Source organism: Nomascus leucogenys, chromosome 2 (assembly GCF_006542625.1).
Source record: "Nomascus leucogenys isolate Asia chromosome 2, Asia_NLE_v1, whole genome shotgun sequence".
NCBI lineage: Eukaryota > Metazoa > Chordata > Mammalia > Primates > Hylobatidae > Nomascus > Nomascus leucogenys.
The window spans coordinates 95,997,577-96,016,438 of record NC_044382.1 but is presented as its reverse complement, the minus strand read 5'-3'; the positions used below and the strand labels follow the sequence as shown (position 1 = coordinate 96,016,438).

Below are 18,862 nucleotides of genomic sequence, written 5' to 3'. Positions count from 1 at the left end.
AAGTGTTTCTAAGTTGATACAACAAATCTTAGTGACAAGAATCCAAGATACTCTCTAAATTTCTTCTAGAATATGATAGGAATTTCATGCAAACCTGTGCATGCAAGTGCTTATATTTGTACTTCTCAGGAGAGAAAATCCCACCAGATCCTCAAAAGAACACATGACACAAAGAAAATGCAAACTAATGTAAGGAAATAAACTTTAGCTCCTTTTCAACCTTGTATGCCTTAAAACAAAAGTACCTCAAGTACTTGGTGGTACAAGTTCCAAAAAAGAAACATATCCAAAATTCAATAAATTCACTAAACTACATATTTTTGGTTCCATACTGAAATAGCTGACAGAATGTCATTTTGGTTTAAAATTTCTTCTCTATTACTATCATATAGCATTATCATAATCTTTTTTAACTTATTTTTTGAACCTACTTAACCTGCATCTTCACAATAAAATTGAGTACTTCAAAAACTATCTCAAATCTTTCAAAAGAATAAAGTATTAATTTAAAATGCAATGCTTTATGGATTAAAACAATTCAGATTACCTCTTTAATAACTAGTGGTCATCACCACAAGAATCTATTTCACTAAATACAGAAACTATTGAATAGTCAACATTTTTGAAGAACTGAAACTTTTAAATTAAATACTAAAGCTTAAACTTGTCTGAAATCTTTATAAGATGTGGTTTGCCGAAGAAATGCTTGGTATTTAAATTAATTCAGCCTTAAATATTTAGTAAGAACAAACAATGACAGGATGGTTAAAACCACAATACAAGTCAATTTTTACTTTGTATTTATAAGCACAAGAGTTTTGGGAAATGTTAAAATTAATACATATTAAATAAAGCTCAATCATATAATTCCATAAGTATACAAAGATAAATACTAGAATGTCTGCTATGGCTGAACTGCAAAAGAATAAAAACAATACAATATCCTTCTACTGAAGACTAGTTAATTCTGGTATTTATATAATGAAAAGTTTAAATCCATAAAAGAGAGTAATGAAAATTTTTATCTGCAGATACAGAATCATCTCCCAATATATATCTAACATGAAAAAAGTGTGTTGCATGTTCCTGTCTGTGTATGTGTAGGGATGAGAAAGATTCACAGAGACACAGAAAACTTCTAGAAACATATGGAAAAAAAAACTGTCACCTAGTGTTACTTCTGAGGAAGTGGACAGGGGCCTGGGGTAAAAGAAAAACACACTTGACTAAATTTTATAACACATGTATGTTTAAAATATAAATAAAAACACCAGCTTCTTAGCACTGGACACAAAATTATAACATGCATAAACACTAACTGAATGCTAAAGGCAAAACACATGATAAATGGTTTGTTCACTTTTTTATTCTCCTTAAATAGAAATTAGAAAAGCAAGTAAATAAGTAAGTACCTGTCATTAGTAAATTATAAGCTTCCTGTTTGGAAATCTTCCCATGGAACCATCTTGAAAAGAGAATAAATTAGATATATAAATAAAGTCCTTTTTGCTGTTATCATATGATCAAAATTAAACAACCAATATAGTAAGTTTAATTCAAAGTGATAAAATAAATGTAATTAATCAAATCATCTCATTCTTATTACATTTTAATAAATTTTATATACATATTATATTTAATTTCAACAAAATGTAGTAAAACTAGAAACTATCAAATATAAACTACAATTTTCATTATCAATACAAAAATGGCAACAATTTTTAATCCTGATAATAATGGACTGTTATAGGTCTTTTTTTTCTTTTTGTGGGGTAAGGGGAAGGAGGAGTAGTACAGATAGAGCCTACTCCAGAACTTCCCTGAAAAAATTAATGAATTCATTTCTGAATTTTCCTATAACATCTGATAAATTCTTTCTTCAAATAAAATCAAGATATTGACTCTTACTTTGCTGAAAGTCAGAATATAAGATTGGGTTTTAAGAATGAGTGGATACCACCATCAAGAACTGAAAGAAAAGAAGGACTTAGTGTTCCCAACTCTATTTGAGCTAACAGCCTATCAAAACTAGGTTGCTATGTATTTTACATTCTGTATTCTTAAATTAAGCCTTTAGAAATTATTATAAATGGCATCATAGTCAAGACATAGAGCATACAATAACCTAAGTAAATTTTACTTTCAAATAAAATGATATATCTGATTGAAAAAGTAATTACTAGTCATCAAAGTACATAAAATCACCTCTTATTTACCTAAAGGCCTATTATCTATCTTGCTGATTAACACATCTTAATGCCAGGCTGACAATTCCCGATCACCTATCTACTACTTTGTTGGATCTTCTTAGGGTCTACAAGTATTTTTAATAATAAAGAGCAAGCTGGAAAGTAAACATACGACTAAAATGTCTAAGTGCTCGAAAGTCCAGTGTGACAGGTTTAGAGGTCATTCACATTGTTTTAAATGATCCATACAATTATTACTGGTGAAGTATGAAAATATACCTGAATTTTTAAATTTTCACAAGAATGAAAAGGTAAACTTTTCTTTAACATCATTCCAAGCATTAACTCACTAATTCAGATCTCCTGGTACTCCCTGTGTAAATTTTGAATAATATAAAGCAAGAATACAACAACTAAAACAGTTCAGACTACAAGTAGTGAGGTTCTATACTGCATTCAAGTATAGGCTAAATGACCACTTACTACAAATGCTAGAGCAGGATTGTTATATTCTGGAGGAGTCAACTACATGACCTGACGTCCAAGGCTAATCCTCTACTTCTACAGTTTGAAAAAAATTCAAAAAAAGAAGGGTAAAAAAATGATAGGGTTTACAGATGAACAAGATTATTTAGCATAATCACACAGTCTGAAGCCAAAGTGGCAATATCTCTTTCTAAAGGTTTGCGTTTCATTTTTCAGACATTTATTCCCATATAAAATTTATATATTTCAACCACATGGTTTGCAACAGTGATAAAAAAATGAGTCCCTGCTCTTATGAAGTTCCCACTCCTAGGCCAGGCATGGTGGCTCACACCTGTAATCCCAGTACTTTCGGAGGCCAAGGCAGGAGGATCTCTTGAGCCCAAGAGTCCAAGACCAGCCTGGGCAACATAGTGAGACCCTATCTAACTATAGAAACAATATAGAAACTATAATAAGCGCAGTGATAGGTAGTGCTGAAGGCATTTTGGGAATAACAGAGAAGGGTACCAACCAATACTGTTGAGTGTGTAGAGAAGAAAATAAAGGAAGATTTTCTAGGCGGAAGTGATGAATGAGATAAGTATGAATGGAAGAATTCTGGCCTAGGAAGCAGCTTGAGCAAAGGTATAAAGAAAAATAGCTAGTAGCAATGGCTCACACCTGTAATCGCAACACTTTGGAAGGCCAGGGTGGGAGGATCACTTGAAGCCATGAGTTTGAGACCAGTCTGGGCAGCATAGTAAGACCTCATCTTTACAAAAAAAAAAAAAAAAAATTACATTTGCCAGGTGTGGTGGTACACACCTGTAGTCTCAGCTACTCGGCAGGCCCAGGCAGGAGGATCACTTGAGCCCAGGAGTTTGAGGTGAACTATGATAGCACTACTGCACTCCGGCTTGGGCAATGGCAAGAACCTATCTCTAAAACAATAAAGAAAAAAGTATTATGCATTTGAAGACCTACATGCTGGAGATTAGGAAACTAGAGATGATAAGTGCTAGGAGTAGTAAGGGACAAAATAACCAGATAACAGATTCTTTTTTAGGCTCTGCTAAGGTAAAGGTGGAGAATCCGTATAAGATTCAATTTTTTAATTTTTATTTTTTCTGTTTTTATGGGTAATGTATACAACTATTTTGTATATTTTTATGGGGTACCAGTGATGTTTTGATACGAGCATATAATGTTTAATGATCAAGTCAGGATAACTGGGGTATCCATCACCTCAAGCACATATAATCATTTCTTTGTATTAGGCATATTCAAATTCCACTCTTTTAGTTATTTTTAAATATCCAGTAAATTAGATCTTATTCATTCTATCTAGTGTATTTTTGTACCTATTAATCAGCCATATTGTATCCCCCCTTCCCTGCTACCCTTCCCACCTTTTGGTAACCATCATTCTACTATCTATCTCCCTGAGTTCAATTTTCTAATATTTTGCACCCATATGAGTGAGAACACATGGTATTTGTCTTTCTGTGCCTGGCTTATTTCACTTAACATAGTATTTTCCAGTTCCATTCACGTTGCTGTGAATGACAGGATTTCATTCTTGTTTTTGGCTGAATAGTATTCCATTGTGTGTATGTACTATATTTTCTTTATGCATTCATCCACTGATGAACACTTAGGTTGATTAAACATCTCAGCTATTGTGAATGGTGCTGAAACACAGGAGTGCAGCTGTCTCTTTGATATACTGATTTCCTTTCTTTTGGATATATACCCAGCAATGGGATTGCCAGATCATATGGCAGCTTTATTTTTAATTTTTTGAAGAACTTCCATGCTATGCTCTATAGTAACTGCACTCATTTACATTCCCACCAACAGGGTACAAGGGTTCCCTTTTCTCCACATCCTCACCAGCATTCATTATAGCCTATCTTTTGGACAAAAGCCATTATAACTGGGGTGAAATGAAATCTCATTGTAGTTTTGATTTGCATTTATCTGATGATTAGTAATGAATGGTGAGCATTTTTTCATATACCTGCTGGCAATTAAGGATTTTAAGTGAAAATGTGATTCAATCTAGGTAGATTATTCCAGCTACTGGATAAAAGGATTTGATGAGGCTAAAGAGTCAAGGGAGATCAACTTGGAGGCTACTGCTATATCAAATCCTGGCAGGAGATTTAAAAAGGCCTGAACTAGAATGTAGTTATTTAAGATTTGAGAAGGCGATAAACATTTAAGAAATACTTTAGGAAATAAAATCATCAGGACTTGGTGCCTATATCATCTAAATAGGGAGCTGGAAAGAAATTCAACCAAAGTTATACCATCTATTTAATCTCAAAGGTTACTTGTGGATGTTACTGAGGACACTTTAAAGAATTTAAAGTACTGCCACAGTCTCTATATTAGGAAATTAAAGGGAACAAACATACACATAAAATAAACCAACAGTGCAAATTTAAGTTATGCTAAATACCAATTAAGAAACTACATAAAGTTAAGAAAAATGGAAGAATGACAATGCTATCAGATAAAAAAAGACTTCCGAGTGAAAGTGGGATTTATATTTTATACTACAAGAAAATTGATGTAGCTTTAAATGTTTACTGGCATTTAACCTACATTTTTAAATTTAAAATTCCATTGCTATTATCTAAAATAAAAAAACCTAGATTTATGGTCTTTTTTTGAAAATCAGAAGGATCTAACAACACTAGACTCACATTCCTACACATATCAACTAGACAACTAGACAGAGTGATTACCTTACAACAGGCAAACACTTTCTAGTTTTCTACTTCCCACAGTTTTCCCTAACACCATGAGTGAATATTAGTTGCCATTTATTACCACACGTACAGTGTTGTTTTTGGATAGTAGGGCATAGTTCCATGTACCCTGATCTCTAGCAAAGAGGGAAAATGAGAAAGATCAAGATTATTGTGTCTAAAGAAAACTGGGAATATATATACTTGACCCGCTTCACTTGCTTACATTGTCTGTCTGATTCTTCCAAGCATTAATTAGAATTTGCAACTCCTAGCCGGGCACAGTGGCTCATGCCTGTAATTCCAGCACTTTGGGAGGCTGAGGCTGGTAGATTACTTGAGGTCAGGAGTTCAAGACAAGCCTGGCCAACATGGCAAAACCCCATCTCTACTAAAGGTACAATGATCAGCCTAGCGTGGTGGTGTGCACCCATGGTCCCAGCTACTCAGGAGGCTGAGGCAGAGAATCGTTTGAATCCAGGAGGCAGGGGTTGCAGTGAGCAGAGATCGTGCCATTGCACTCCAGCCTGGGCGACAGAGCAAGACTCTGTCTCAAAAAAAAAAAAAAAGAAAAGAAAAAATAACAAAAAAGAATTTGAAACTCCTGATATAGGTAGAGAGGAGACTTCAAACTAATACAAACAGCAGGGTACAGTCTCACTAATGGAGTCTATTTTGTAGCTACAAGAAACAATAAAAAATGAACTCAGAATATATCTTACATATTCCACTTACAGAAGGGTGAAGCATTAAACAAGGTGACTGCAAATGGAGTAGTCAGTTGAATGTTTTTATATTCTAATGGTTAGAAAACAGAAAAAGCAAACACTTGAGGCAAGCCTCAAGTTCCATCCCTACATGCTGAAAGATAAGAAAAAAATGTTGTACTGAAAAGATATTAGGAGATGAATAGTCTATTAAAATGTGAGTAAGAGAGAATTGGGATTAATGGTTCAAATCTTCGAAAGAAAACTTACACATACATAAAATCAGTCTGAAGATTATGAAAAAAAAAAGAACTTGCCGAATCTTATTAAAATTGTGAAGAACCGTTATTTTGGGGGGATAAAAGATGTCGCTATAAAACAAGAAATACTATGAATAACCAAGAAATATTATGAATAACTTTAAAATGTGCCAAATTGTGACATTCATAATGTTATAAATGTAGTGTTTATTGAAAGTCTTCAGTGTGGTGATAAAGAGTTGTATTTAGTTATCAGCTACCTTTTATTTAAAAATAAGACTTTATCACTAGATACTTAAGAAAATATTTAGAAATCAGTTCCCTAAGCCAAATTTAAAAGTCAGTCCAAAAATTAAAAAAAAATTTTTTTTGGCCAAAGTTTTCCAATTAGTAAATTTACAATATAGATTTTTTTTTCATTTTAATAATTAACACAAACTCACATTTTTCCTTCATGTGGATCTTCTTCCCGGCCCTAAAGGGAAGACATTAAGACAGTATTTTATATAATTAACTATTAATCTACTTTTATTAAAATTCATGAAAATCATATCTTCAAACATATCCCCACACTATCCTTATTTATGTGTATATAAAAAAAGATGTTTCTGTTCAGTAAATATCTTTCCATACCTCTCTTAATCTTTTCTTGTTGGCATTACCCTAACTGAGGCCCTCTTACCGACTTTTCTTAAACTAGTACAACAGCCCAACTAATATAATTATGTCCTACTCTACCACTCTAATCTGGATAAATCAGTTTCAACAGCAGCTTTGCCCTACATTAAGAAAAAACAAACAGACAAAAAAACACCTCTCTACTGCCTACAAATTTCTCGTTCTGCAGCTGAAGTCCTTTACCACAGGACTTCAAGTCTACATTTCCTGTCTCATACTACCAACTGTTTTTTGGTTCCTATACCATGGTCACACATAACTTCCTATTTGCCAATCTCTCACCACTGTAGCTTGTTCTTTTTGTTCTTAGAATGTACTTTCCACTTTTTGCTTTCTACTTGTTAGATAAATACCTAACCAATCTAGGAAGGAGCTATCTCAAATGCTACCTCTTCAGTAAGACATTCTGAGCCCGTAAAAAGTGAACATCAACTTCTTTGAATATAAAAGACATCCCCCTTTTACCATGTTTTGAACTTTATTTTATTCTATATTCCTCTGATTTAAGATACAATAGTGTTACTCATTCCACTATTATGGAGAAAAATGGTCTAACTACATGTGGATTTACTTCTCACAATTTGGTCCTCACTCATTAAATACCTAATCAAACTAAAATCAAACACTCACTGAATGCTACTATATCCAGCGGAGTAGGCTAAAAAAAAAAAAAAAAAAAACTATAAAAATGAATAGCATTATCATTGTGTCACTGCCCAAAAGGAGTTAATCTCTTGTAGAAGAGGTTTACACAATAAATTAATTTTAGACAGTGTAACAGAATGCAGAATTAACAAAGTGCTATGGAAATACAGAAGGAAACAATTTTGCCTAAGAGACTCCAGAAAGGCATAAATCCTCTATGAAACAGGGGTGACATATGAACTGAGCTGATAAAGATGAATCAAATTTTACAAGGCAATCTATCAGGGCAGGAATGTCAAGGAAGAGGGAAAACTATAAGCATAGAAATATTCATTTACTCAACAAATATTTACTGAATGCCTACTAATGCCAGACACTATTCTCGGCAATGGTAATACATCAGTGAATCAGAGACAAAAATCCCTCCCCTCAGAGAGCATACATTCTAGAGTTAATACGTAAAGTATAAATGTGTTTGGGGAACAGTAATTGGAATTTTAGAAGGAGAAATTCCTTAAATCTAACCACTAACTGAATGCCTGAAACATCTTCACAGACTAGACAATGTCCAAATGGTTTTTCAATCTACAAGGAATTCACTACCCTCTAATAAAGCCCATCATGAAAGTTATTCTACATATTGATTGGAGTGGAAATTGTTTATAATTGACGTGGAATTATTCCACTATTAATTTATAATGTTACTATATTCATTTTTAGCAACCACATCACATTATTAACTCATACTGAGTTGCTAACTTTTTCCTTGATCCCTTGTATTGATGTGAGGTCATGTCCCCTTATTCTGGTTTGGGTTGTTATTATTTTTTTTTTCTGTATACATTCAGTAATTTTCACTTTTCTTTAAAGTTTATCTTGTTATATATGATCCAGAATTCCAAGAGCTCAAGAAAAGTTCAACTATAGTGCAATTCCTTTAAGTAATCAGGATGGGGAAGATGGTGGTACAGCAGGGAGAGGGAAACCCAAACTAAAAGTTGTAACTAACAAATTGTATAGGAAAACTATCATAGATAATAAGATGCTTCAGTACAAATACTGTTTGCCTATATGGAATAAATATCTCTTTTACTGTAGAATACAGAATACTAATCTAGGAATTAGGAGTCCTAATCCTAGCTCTTTCACTAAATAACTATATGACTATGAGTATGGACTGTATCACACCATTTCCTCAACTTTTTCCGCCTCTACTCAGTATCTTTTACTTCTATGGATCAAGATTCGGTTGCCAGAATAGGCAGGTAAGAGAATTAATAGGAAAAAAAAAATATTCTCCACTGCAGTCTTCCAGGAGCAATAATCTTCAGAATATTATCAGGTCTGTGGCATAATTTAAAAACAGTAGCTTTGAAGGCTGTAAAAGACAACAGAAAGCCACTCCATCTCACTAGAAAAATCCGAAAGGAAAGGGAGAATTCCAAAGTTATAATGTATAATATATTTGATACTGAGTATTGTCTCTGAAATATAAAAGCCGTTCAAATGCTGACCTGTTATTAAAAATGCACCTGGTAATTGATACCATATGATAACGTATTATATGATGGAAACAAAAACAAGGACGAGATTCAAAATGTAGTACCATGTGATAATATATGTATAATATAAATGAATTCTTCCAAGTTTACTGGAAAATTATACATATATTTGAAAGACAAAGAATCTAAAACCAACTGAAACCAGTTGAGATTCCATGATCAGACTGATATAACTTCACTTATGAGGAAGAAAAAGACAGCAAAAAAAGAATAAAAATAAGCACATGGTAAAACCCCTTCTCTACTTAAAAAAAAAAATATATATATATATAAATTAGCTGGGCATGGTGGCACATGTCTGTAATCCCAGCTACCTGGGTGGCTGAGGCACGAGAAATGCTTGAACCTGGGAGGTGGAGGTTGCAGTGAGCTGAGATCGCGCCACTGCACTCTAGCCTGGGTAACGGACCAAGGCTCTGTCCCAAAAGAAAGCACAAATGTTAATATATTTCTAATTCATAGAAACTCATACAAGCTTTCTGAATATTGGGCAGCTATGTATTATAATATGCTAGCTTGATTATGTTCCATACTAACAAACAGCACTTATAATTCTTGTACTTATCAATTAAGTTCTTTTATAAAAGAAATGTATTCATAGCTACTTTCTCTAATTATGGACAAGATCCAAATTTATAAAATATTTAGAATCTAGAATTGAGAAGAACAAAACTTACCACCTCTTCTACTAGGTCTTCAACAATAAGGCCTTGTTCATCTGTTCTTAAATTTGTAACCCACATCCATCCATCTTCTAATTCATTATGAACAATGAACATATCTCCTTTTAAGAAACTGAAAATAGCAATTTTAAAGTTATTAAATTTAAAAATTTTAAATACAGAAATTAGAATAGTCACATACCACAAAATAGGATAGGGATAGTATTATATTGAAAAATGCAAGGAATTAGAGTCAAACACCCTAAATTTGTATCCTATTTCTGGCATTATCTACATGTCAATTCCTGAAAATAATAAATAATCTGAATTTTAATTTCCTCATGAGTAAAATGGGTTTGATAATAGTATCTGCACTAACTATATCACTGAATTATTGTTAGATTCAAATTACAACTTCTGTTAACAGAAACTGATTATACATATATTGAAGGTTTTGGGGTGTAACTACAAGAAAACTGCATTGAAAAACTTATGTTTCAATGTTATTACTCTTTCAGATGTAGCGTAGATATAAAATCAAAACACAAAATAAATATAAGATATAGAGTTACTTCAGAAAATGTTTATTTTAGATAAGCATGATGTAGATGCTTATGTCAGTTAACATTTTTCTTATAAAAAAACTAGGGCTTGTTTAATTCACCCAGATACCCATCATCCAATGGGTACAGCATTTTTTCTCTGAAAGTGGTAGGTACCAAGGGATATATTATGAGAAAGGAATGTATGTTTTTTTTCTGTTACCAATTTAAGAGTACAGAGATGCATATACAACTTAGTTTCCTTTTACTGAAACCTAGATGTTTTCAACCTCCACACAATTATGGAAACAAGTTGCTGATGTATTTCATCAACATAAAACCATTAGTAATTCTTGAATTTGTCCTTTCAGGCTTAAAAGAATGCGTCTGAACACAAAGTTTCCGGATTTGTCGGATGGTACCATTAACCCTGTATCTATAACTGTATTTGTCTTTTTTTCCAGCAATTTTCCTTTCAACCTTAATATTCACAACCAAAATCTATTAAGTAAATTTAAGTAAATCTCTTCTCCTATCCTTGAAAGCTTTAACTGCTTTCTCTATGCTATCTCAAGCTTCATTGTATCTTGGACAATGTTTCAGACAACAGAACTTGTATTATACAACATGTAACTCAATATTTGAATAATCATAGAATATTGTATTCTATCTTGATTCTACAATCCTTCTTAATGATGGCCAATATTTCACTAGCTGAATGGCAGCAGACATTACCACTTAACCAATTAAACTATTCCTTTCTAGAACCACCTAAATAAGCACATTAAAGAAAATCATTATGAGTAAAAGGAGGGTGCACATGAACTGGTAAATTTCATTTCTTAGTTAAAAGTAGTCATAAGAGATATTTCTAATTTCAAGTTTCATTGCTGTTGCTATACCAACTTTTCATGGTGCAAAAACCAAAAAAATGTTTTAAATAAGCTTGTTAGTAGTTACACAATCTAATCATAACTCATTCTGTATTATTTTGTGTTATCCCCCCTAAAACAGGCTAAAGTGCTTTATTAAATCATTAATTTTTAAGGTATTTTTATTTTAAAATTCACAGGTATGCATAAACTTTTTAAGAGACTCATAAATCCAAATTTATATCATCAAAATATTATTTAAATTTCCATCTTCCTAGATCAGCTATTTTTTTTTTCTTTCTGGTCTCCCAGGACCTCTTTACACTCTTAAAAATGACATCCTAAATGGCTTTTATTTATATGGATATCTACTGATATTTACCATATTCAAATTTAAAACAAATGTTTTAAAATATTCACTAATTCCTTTAAAAATAGCTCATTAAAAATATGAAAAAGATACTTTTACAAATTTAGTGAGAATATCACTGTTTTATAATTTTGCGAATCTCTTAATGCCTGGCTTAACTGAAAACTGCTGGAGTCCCATATCTGTTTCTGCATTAAATTTGCTGCTACATGATTTTTTTGCTTAAAGTATATGAAGAAAATCTGGCTTCACCTAAGAATGTAGTTGTGAAAGGGATAAGTATTTTAATAGCCTTTTCAGATAATTATAGATATTCTATGAAAGTACACCAAAAACTCAACGAGTGGTACTTTCTTGAAGGTTAGTTGTAATACGGAATCCAAAACTATTTATCAGTGAACTTTCTGTATGCATTCCAGTAACATCTATTGGTCTATCTTGCACTTTAAATGAATCTTTTACCCATGCATAATTTTGTTAACAACCTGCATTGACCTTTTAGAAAATATTAGTTCACTAAGCTATCTATATCTTCTAGTTGTTAACACATTATACACTATCAAAACCTCTCATTCTTGGCCAGCCACGATGGCTCATGCCTGCAATCCCAGCACTTTGGGAGGCCAAGGCAGGCAGATCACTCGAGGTCAGTAGTTCAAGACTACCCTGGCCAACATGGTGAAACCCCATCTCTACTAAAAATATCAAAATTAGCCAGGTATGGTGGCAGACGCCCATAGTTCCAGCTACTCAGGAGGCTGAGGCAGGAGAATCGCTTGAACCCAGGTGGCGGAGGTTGCAGTGACCCAAGATGGCACCATTGCACTCCAGCCTGGGTGGTAAGAGCGAAACTGTCACACACACACACACACACACACACACAAAACTCATTCTTTATTATCACCACCTATCTCATCAGAAAAGTCATTATTTCAGAAAGTGTCAAACTCTTGATGGCCAATACAGAATGTCTAAAATTCAAATTTTTACTCAAAACTCAAATTTTGTCATTGGCAACAAACACTAACAGTTTTTTTCCTTGAAATAACAGACTCACTTTGTTCTTCTTCAAAAAATGTCAAACATTCTCTCAAGTGAAAATGGTGTGCACAAAAGTAACTGCTAAGCCAGGTGCAGTGGCTCAGGCCTACAATCCCATCACTTTGGGAGGCCAAGGCGGGCAGATCACTTGAGGTCAGGAGTTCGAGACTGGCCTGGCCAACATGGCAAAACCCCATCTCTACTAAATTACAAAAATTAGCTGGACTTGGTGACACACGCCTGTAATTCCAGCTGCTCGGAAGACCGAGGCATAGAATCCCTTGAACCCAGGAGGTGGAGACTGCAGTGAGGCAAGATCGTGCCACTGCACTCCAGCCTGGGTAACAGAGAAAGACTGTTTCAAAAAATAAAAAAAAAAGGAACAAACTAGTTCAGCTCTCAACTCACTGCTTTTCCTCATGACACTGATCTCTGGTACACAGCAGAAGTGTTTTATACATACTTCCCATTTCATCATACAGATTAAAGTTGTGTGGTCACAGGTTGAAATTTAATAAATATTTTTTACTCCCTCATCAACACTCTTAAATGAAACTGTCTTTAACTCCAAGTGTGTAACAGTGAAGAATACGGTACACTTTTGTGCTACAGCCTTTATTTCTATTAAGGCACCAGCAGTTTTACCATCCATTGCTTTTGTACCATCATTGTAAAATTTACAGTGAAAAAGGCAAATTATGTCTTAGTATGTTATGAAAATAACCTGATCTCATGGACTGTGATGGCTAATTTTATGTGTCAACTTGGCTGGGCTGTAGGGTTCCCAGATTAAACATTATATTTCTGGGTTTCTCTGTGAGGGTGTTTCTGGATGAGATTAAAATTTGAATCAGAGGACAGTATCCTGCCATCCCCAATGTGAGTGGGCATCATCCAATTCACTGAGGGTCTGAACAGAACAAAAAATTGAGGAGGAAGAAATTCATCCCTTTTTGCTGCCTTACTGGTTGAGCTGGGACATCTCATCTCGTCTTCTCCTGCCCTCAGACTACGATTTACACCATAGGCTCCCCTGGTTCTCAGGTCTTCAGATGTAGACTGAATTATACCACTGGCTTTCTTGGGTTTTCAGATTGCAGACAGCCGATTGTGGGTCTTTACTGTCTCCATCTATCATTGTGTAAACCAATTCTCCATAAAAAATCTCCTCTAGAGAACACCGACTAATACATGAACCTTCTAAATCGATCTCAAAGATCCCCACAGTTACATGAAACACACTTTGAGAACTGCTGTCCTAAATGATCCCACTAAAAATTTTTAAAAATTACCTAAATTCATAAATTTGTAATTCATCACTGTTCTTCTTTAATATATGCATTTTTTCCTTTGTCATTTATAGGCCTTTCCAGTTTACAAATAAAAATGTGTCAATAAGAATCAAATGAGAGAATTAATGGTAAGAAACAGTTTCCACTAGAAAATTAAATAGTTTACAGAAAGACACAGATAATTTGATTATTGAATTATATTATATAGAAATAAAACCACAAACTAACATGTTGCATAGTTCTATAACATTCCTAAGGTTTAAAATTATTCACCCATTACATAAAGTAGAAGCTTATCCTTTATAGCGGCGGCATAAATGTCACGTGGTAACAAAAATTTAAATAGGATATAGATTGAAACAGAACTCTCCTTACTTTGTGAGAGACAGTGGAATAAAACCTAATTATTTCTCCTATCATATTCACTGAGGCCACTCTGATCCAAAACCACAGTCTGAACAAATAAGCCAACCGAGAGGTACAGGACCAACAGACCCAGTATCAAAAGCTCTTTCACCTTGCTGTATGCCATTTCTTCAAATTTCAAAAGCTTCCTAGTCCAAGAGTAATAAATCTTCGAAGTCTAGCTCTCTTTCAAATGCCTACACATGGGAATAGATTATAAAATACCTTATTTCATCAGTGTCTGGTACTTTTGTGTAAGGTAGAATAGCTCGTACACGCCTTCTATCTTCTACTGGCTAGAAACCATAAAAAAAAAAAAAGATTTAAAAAGATAGTCTTTTTATCTTAAAGTCAAAAGAGGTATATCCACATAAAGCCAATAAAAATTCACATTAGAAACTCCATGGGATCATTCAAATAAATTTTTACTTGGACTATAAATACCCAGTGCCTAGAAAGGCTTTTTTGTTGTTCTTGTTTTTATGAAAATTATATTTTAAATATAAGCAGTATGCTTTTATAATGTAATATGAAAGATCATTTCATTTTAAATATACTACATGAAACATATACATTAACCTTTCATTGATGATACACAAGGCATTTCAGAATCTTGCAGCAAAGTCAGGGTTAGTACTATGAAATCAGTAATTTGTTCTCATACATTCAGAAATATTTGTTAGGCTATCACCATACAGCATTTTTTTAATCTGATTATATAAATACAAAATTATTGAAAAATATTTTCTTTTTTTCAAAGAAGTTGTCCACTTTGTTCTGACATTATAACCCGAATTAAAATTTAATACAACAAATATTTCTTGAATTATAATAAACATAAGAAACTGAGCAATAGCTAAAACCATTATTGTACTGAAAAAATAAAGTTTTGAAAGATTTTATTCATTTTACTTGCCTCTGGTGGTGCAACTGGGTAAAGTAATTTTTCTCCTTTAAGCAAACAAGAAACATGACTGTAATAACCTATTAGGTCTGACAGTGAAGAAAAACGTCTTCCACCAATGTAGTAATCTCCACACATAGCAATAATCCTATTTGAACAGGAAAAAATACAGTATAAAAAAATCTTTACAGCCAATTTTAAAGATGAAGTTTCATAAAGAAATTGTAAATCCATAATTTCCATACTCTTTTCCTTGTAACTATATCCTTATACTAAAATACCACTTATTAGTATCTTCATCACAGCAAATTACTTGGGGCTATTTCTCTTACATATATATACATGCATTTGATGTGAAATATGTATCAGGCTTATAAACCTCAATTACAGAATTCCATCAAATATTTGAAAACTCACCCTCAGATACCTCTTCTCACTTTCCATATTTAAGGCTGAATTAACAATTTTAGTAAGTTTTCTCTGGCTAAAAGGAGCACACAGACCTCTTGAAATATTTACACAAAGTACAGTAATAATTTCACATACTACATATGGTATCATGGTACTACTGAACCTTATTTTAAAATCTAAAAACCAAGGGTACACAAACATTTTATCATTTAACACTATATGCATTAGATGATATTTTTCAATTTCTTCTATAAAAATGAAATAGAATACAATATGGGTAAATATGTTTATATATACAGAATATTTGTACTTGAAAATGTATATGCCTGTTTCACTGAAGTGCATGTCTGCAAAGAGTTTTAGAATAGTGAAGCTAAAATAAAGGACACAAAATTTGAGTTTTAAACAGGGTTTCCTACACTTTTTGTTATTCTGCATTCTAAAAGTATACAATTCCTTTATTTTAGCCTTACCACTCAAAGTTTATTTGTAATTCTTTATACTTTAAAAGCTATAAATATATTTGAGGATCAGCAGAGTAATGCCCAACAATATTGTTTTTAAACAAAAAATGTAAACATTCAAAAGAATCTCTATAAATCACTGATTAAATCATTTGACTGAAAACAAGCTTCCTTCTCTATTATTTGTTACTGAGTCATTCACCTTTATTATACAGGTATATTTATGAATATTATATCAAAATAGCTACACCATTTGGCTTCATAATAGGAATACTTACCTAAAATGGTTGACAACATTCATCTGGCTAAGAAATGAAAGTACAAAGGACCCTGGCCTCCGATCACTCTCTCTTATAAGATAACTGCCAGACTTCCCTGCCTGCCTGAGGCGTTCTTCTGCTATCGTTCTGTCAAGTTTTCCGTGATACCACCTAGGGGAAAAAGAGAGAAGATATTACAATATAAATAGCAAGTGTAAAATTTCTATTGATACTTGAAAAACGTAACTACTAGAGGTTTTAAATGCCTACATGTAACTTAAACATTTACATTTTACTCTGAACCAGTTAATCCAATTTTAACTCAATTTAACCTCAGTCTCTCAAAAAATACTCACTTACTTGGTCTTTAATTTGCTCTAAAAGCTCAGTCCTAGTCATCTCATATATAAATCTCTTCCATTTCTACCCATCTCCCTACTTCCAGGATTGCCTGCTATTCAAAATATAAACACTACTGCAACCAAATCCTTACTTAGAAAAATAAAAGATAGACAAATGGAAATATTAATTTACTACCTCAATCTTATACTGAGGAACCATGACTTCACAAGGCACATGGAACCTATGAGAATATAAAATGTTCTATTCCATTTTAGTGTTTGTGCCCTGCGACAGGAAAACAGAATTACACTGTCTAAAGGATGCTATTTTAATTTCCTGTTTGAACGTGAAGCTGATTAATCCCTTTGGCTCTAAGATAATCTACTCCATGACTATACATTTTACATTTGCACTCAACTTTCCAAATTTATTTAACAAACACGTGGGGGAATAAATAGCACCTTTGTCCCTTCACCCTTCTTGCTCTCAGTTTAACTGTATTCTACCTATATACTATCAAATGATTTACTTAAGAAACTGGCTGTAACTCTAGCATACCAAGTATGCCTATAAAAGCCTCATGAACTGATATAAACAGAAACATGCTTAGAAATATACTAGAAGTATCAAACAGGCATGGTAACAAATCTCCAAAGTAACTGCTATAAAATATTTTTACATTTGATAGTTTAGCCAAACTCATCCTTAGATACTTACAGCCTAATTTGAAACAGAGAAAAACAATAAACATTCATATTACATTGATATATGCAATTATGTAGCATAATATAGTACTTCAGCTTTACCAAAGTTTATTTGTAATCTTGTATTTGTAATAATATATGTATTTTATATAATACATAATAAGCCAATGATAAAAGCATTATGTTACTATGACTATTTTTGTAAGCTTGTTGTAATAAAAGCTCATCATTTTTGACTCCTTAATTTTTAAAAATAAAACAAAAACACAGAAACTCAGCCGGGCGCGGTGGCTCACGCCTGTAATCCCAGCACTTTGGGAGGCCGAGGCGGGCGGATCACGAGATCGAGAACACGGTGAAACCCCGTCTCTACTAAAAATACAAAAAATTAGCCGGGTGCGGTGGCAGGCGCCTGTAATCCCAGCTACTCCGGAGGCTGAGGCAGGAGAATGGCAGGAACCCGGGAGGTGGCGCTGCAGTGAGCCGAGATTGTGCCACTGCACTCCAGCCAGGCGACAGTGCGAGACTCCGTCTCAAAAAAAAAAAAAAAAAAAAAAAAAAACACAGAAACTTAAAACTTATGGAAAGAATTACTTTTAGTTTTCTTCTAAAACCAACCCATTTATTTAGAGCCCTATGCATAAGGCTGAAAATAATGAACTTATTTACAGCGTTCCATTACAACTTAACAAACAAAATATAATTGTAACCTGTTAGTATTAGAGGAAGAAGGGAAAGAATAATCAATACTGCATTCCTCTAAAATCCTAATCTTAGTTCAGCCGTTATCTTTGAGACAAATGACAAGTAAGTTTAATTTGCAAGAGCTCCGGGACTTTTTAAATCTGAAATGGAAAGTTTACACCAGAGATCATGAACGAACCCTGAGGAACTATAATTTAAAGACATAAGAGAATAAAATTTTGAAATTTCAGGCTATGAGTTTATTTAGTTGTGAAAATATATGGGATATCCTTAGGTTATCCTTAGAATATGAAACCAGTGCATTCCTCATTACTTAAAGCAGAACTATCCCAGAGAGCAGATTTATATACCCAACAAAGATAAAATTAAGGACAATTTTAAGCAAATCTCTATTTTTGTATACTTGTTATTTGTCAAATTTCTGTTATGTCTTAGGTAGTGTCAAGATGAAAAAGGTTTTTATTTAATCTCCTTCATCTTTTGAACTTACCATGAAATGATACACAGAGATACATGAGGCATTACACAAACTACTTTACAAGAAATATCCAACTTACGATTTTAAGCGATATTTATGTTTGTGGTTTTTAGTTGTTTTTGTTTTGTTTTGTTTGTTTCAAGAC

At 33.2% G+C, this 18,862-nt stretch overlaps 2 protein-coding genes across 4 annotated transcripts in view; one reads left to right on the top strand and one right to left on the bottom strand.

Annotated features, from left to right (window-relative positions):
• Window positions 1–18,862, bottom strand: part of RASA1 (RAS p21 protein activator 1) — a 122,164-nt gene that overhangs the window by 43,242 nt on the left and 60,060 nt on the right. For both annotated transcript variants that reach the window (XM_003261578.4, XM_030816501.1), the window contains exons 2-7: window positions 16,507–16,659; window positions 15,366–15,501; window positions 14,675–14,745; window positions 9,943–10,060; window positions 6,824–6,855; window positions 1,413–1,465 (exon numbers count right to left, since the gene is read on the bottom strand). In XM_003261578.4, the coding sequence (XP_003261626.1) occupies window positions 1,413–1,465; window positions 6,824–6,855; window positions 9,943–10,060; window positions 14,675–14,745; window positions 15,366–15,501; window positions 16,507–16,659 (563 nt within the window). The remainder of the gene's footprint in view (window positions 1–1,412; window positions 1,466–6,823; window positions 6,856–9,942; window positions 10,061–14,674; window positions 14,746–15,365; window positions 15,502–16,506; window positions 16,660–18,862) is intronic.
• Window positions 1–18,862, top strand: part of CCNH (cyclin H) — a 101,088-nt gene that overhangs the window by 64,264 nt on the left and 17,962 nt on the right. The window lies entirely within an intron of this gene.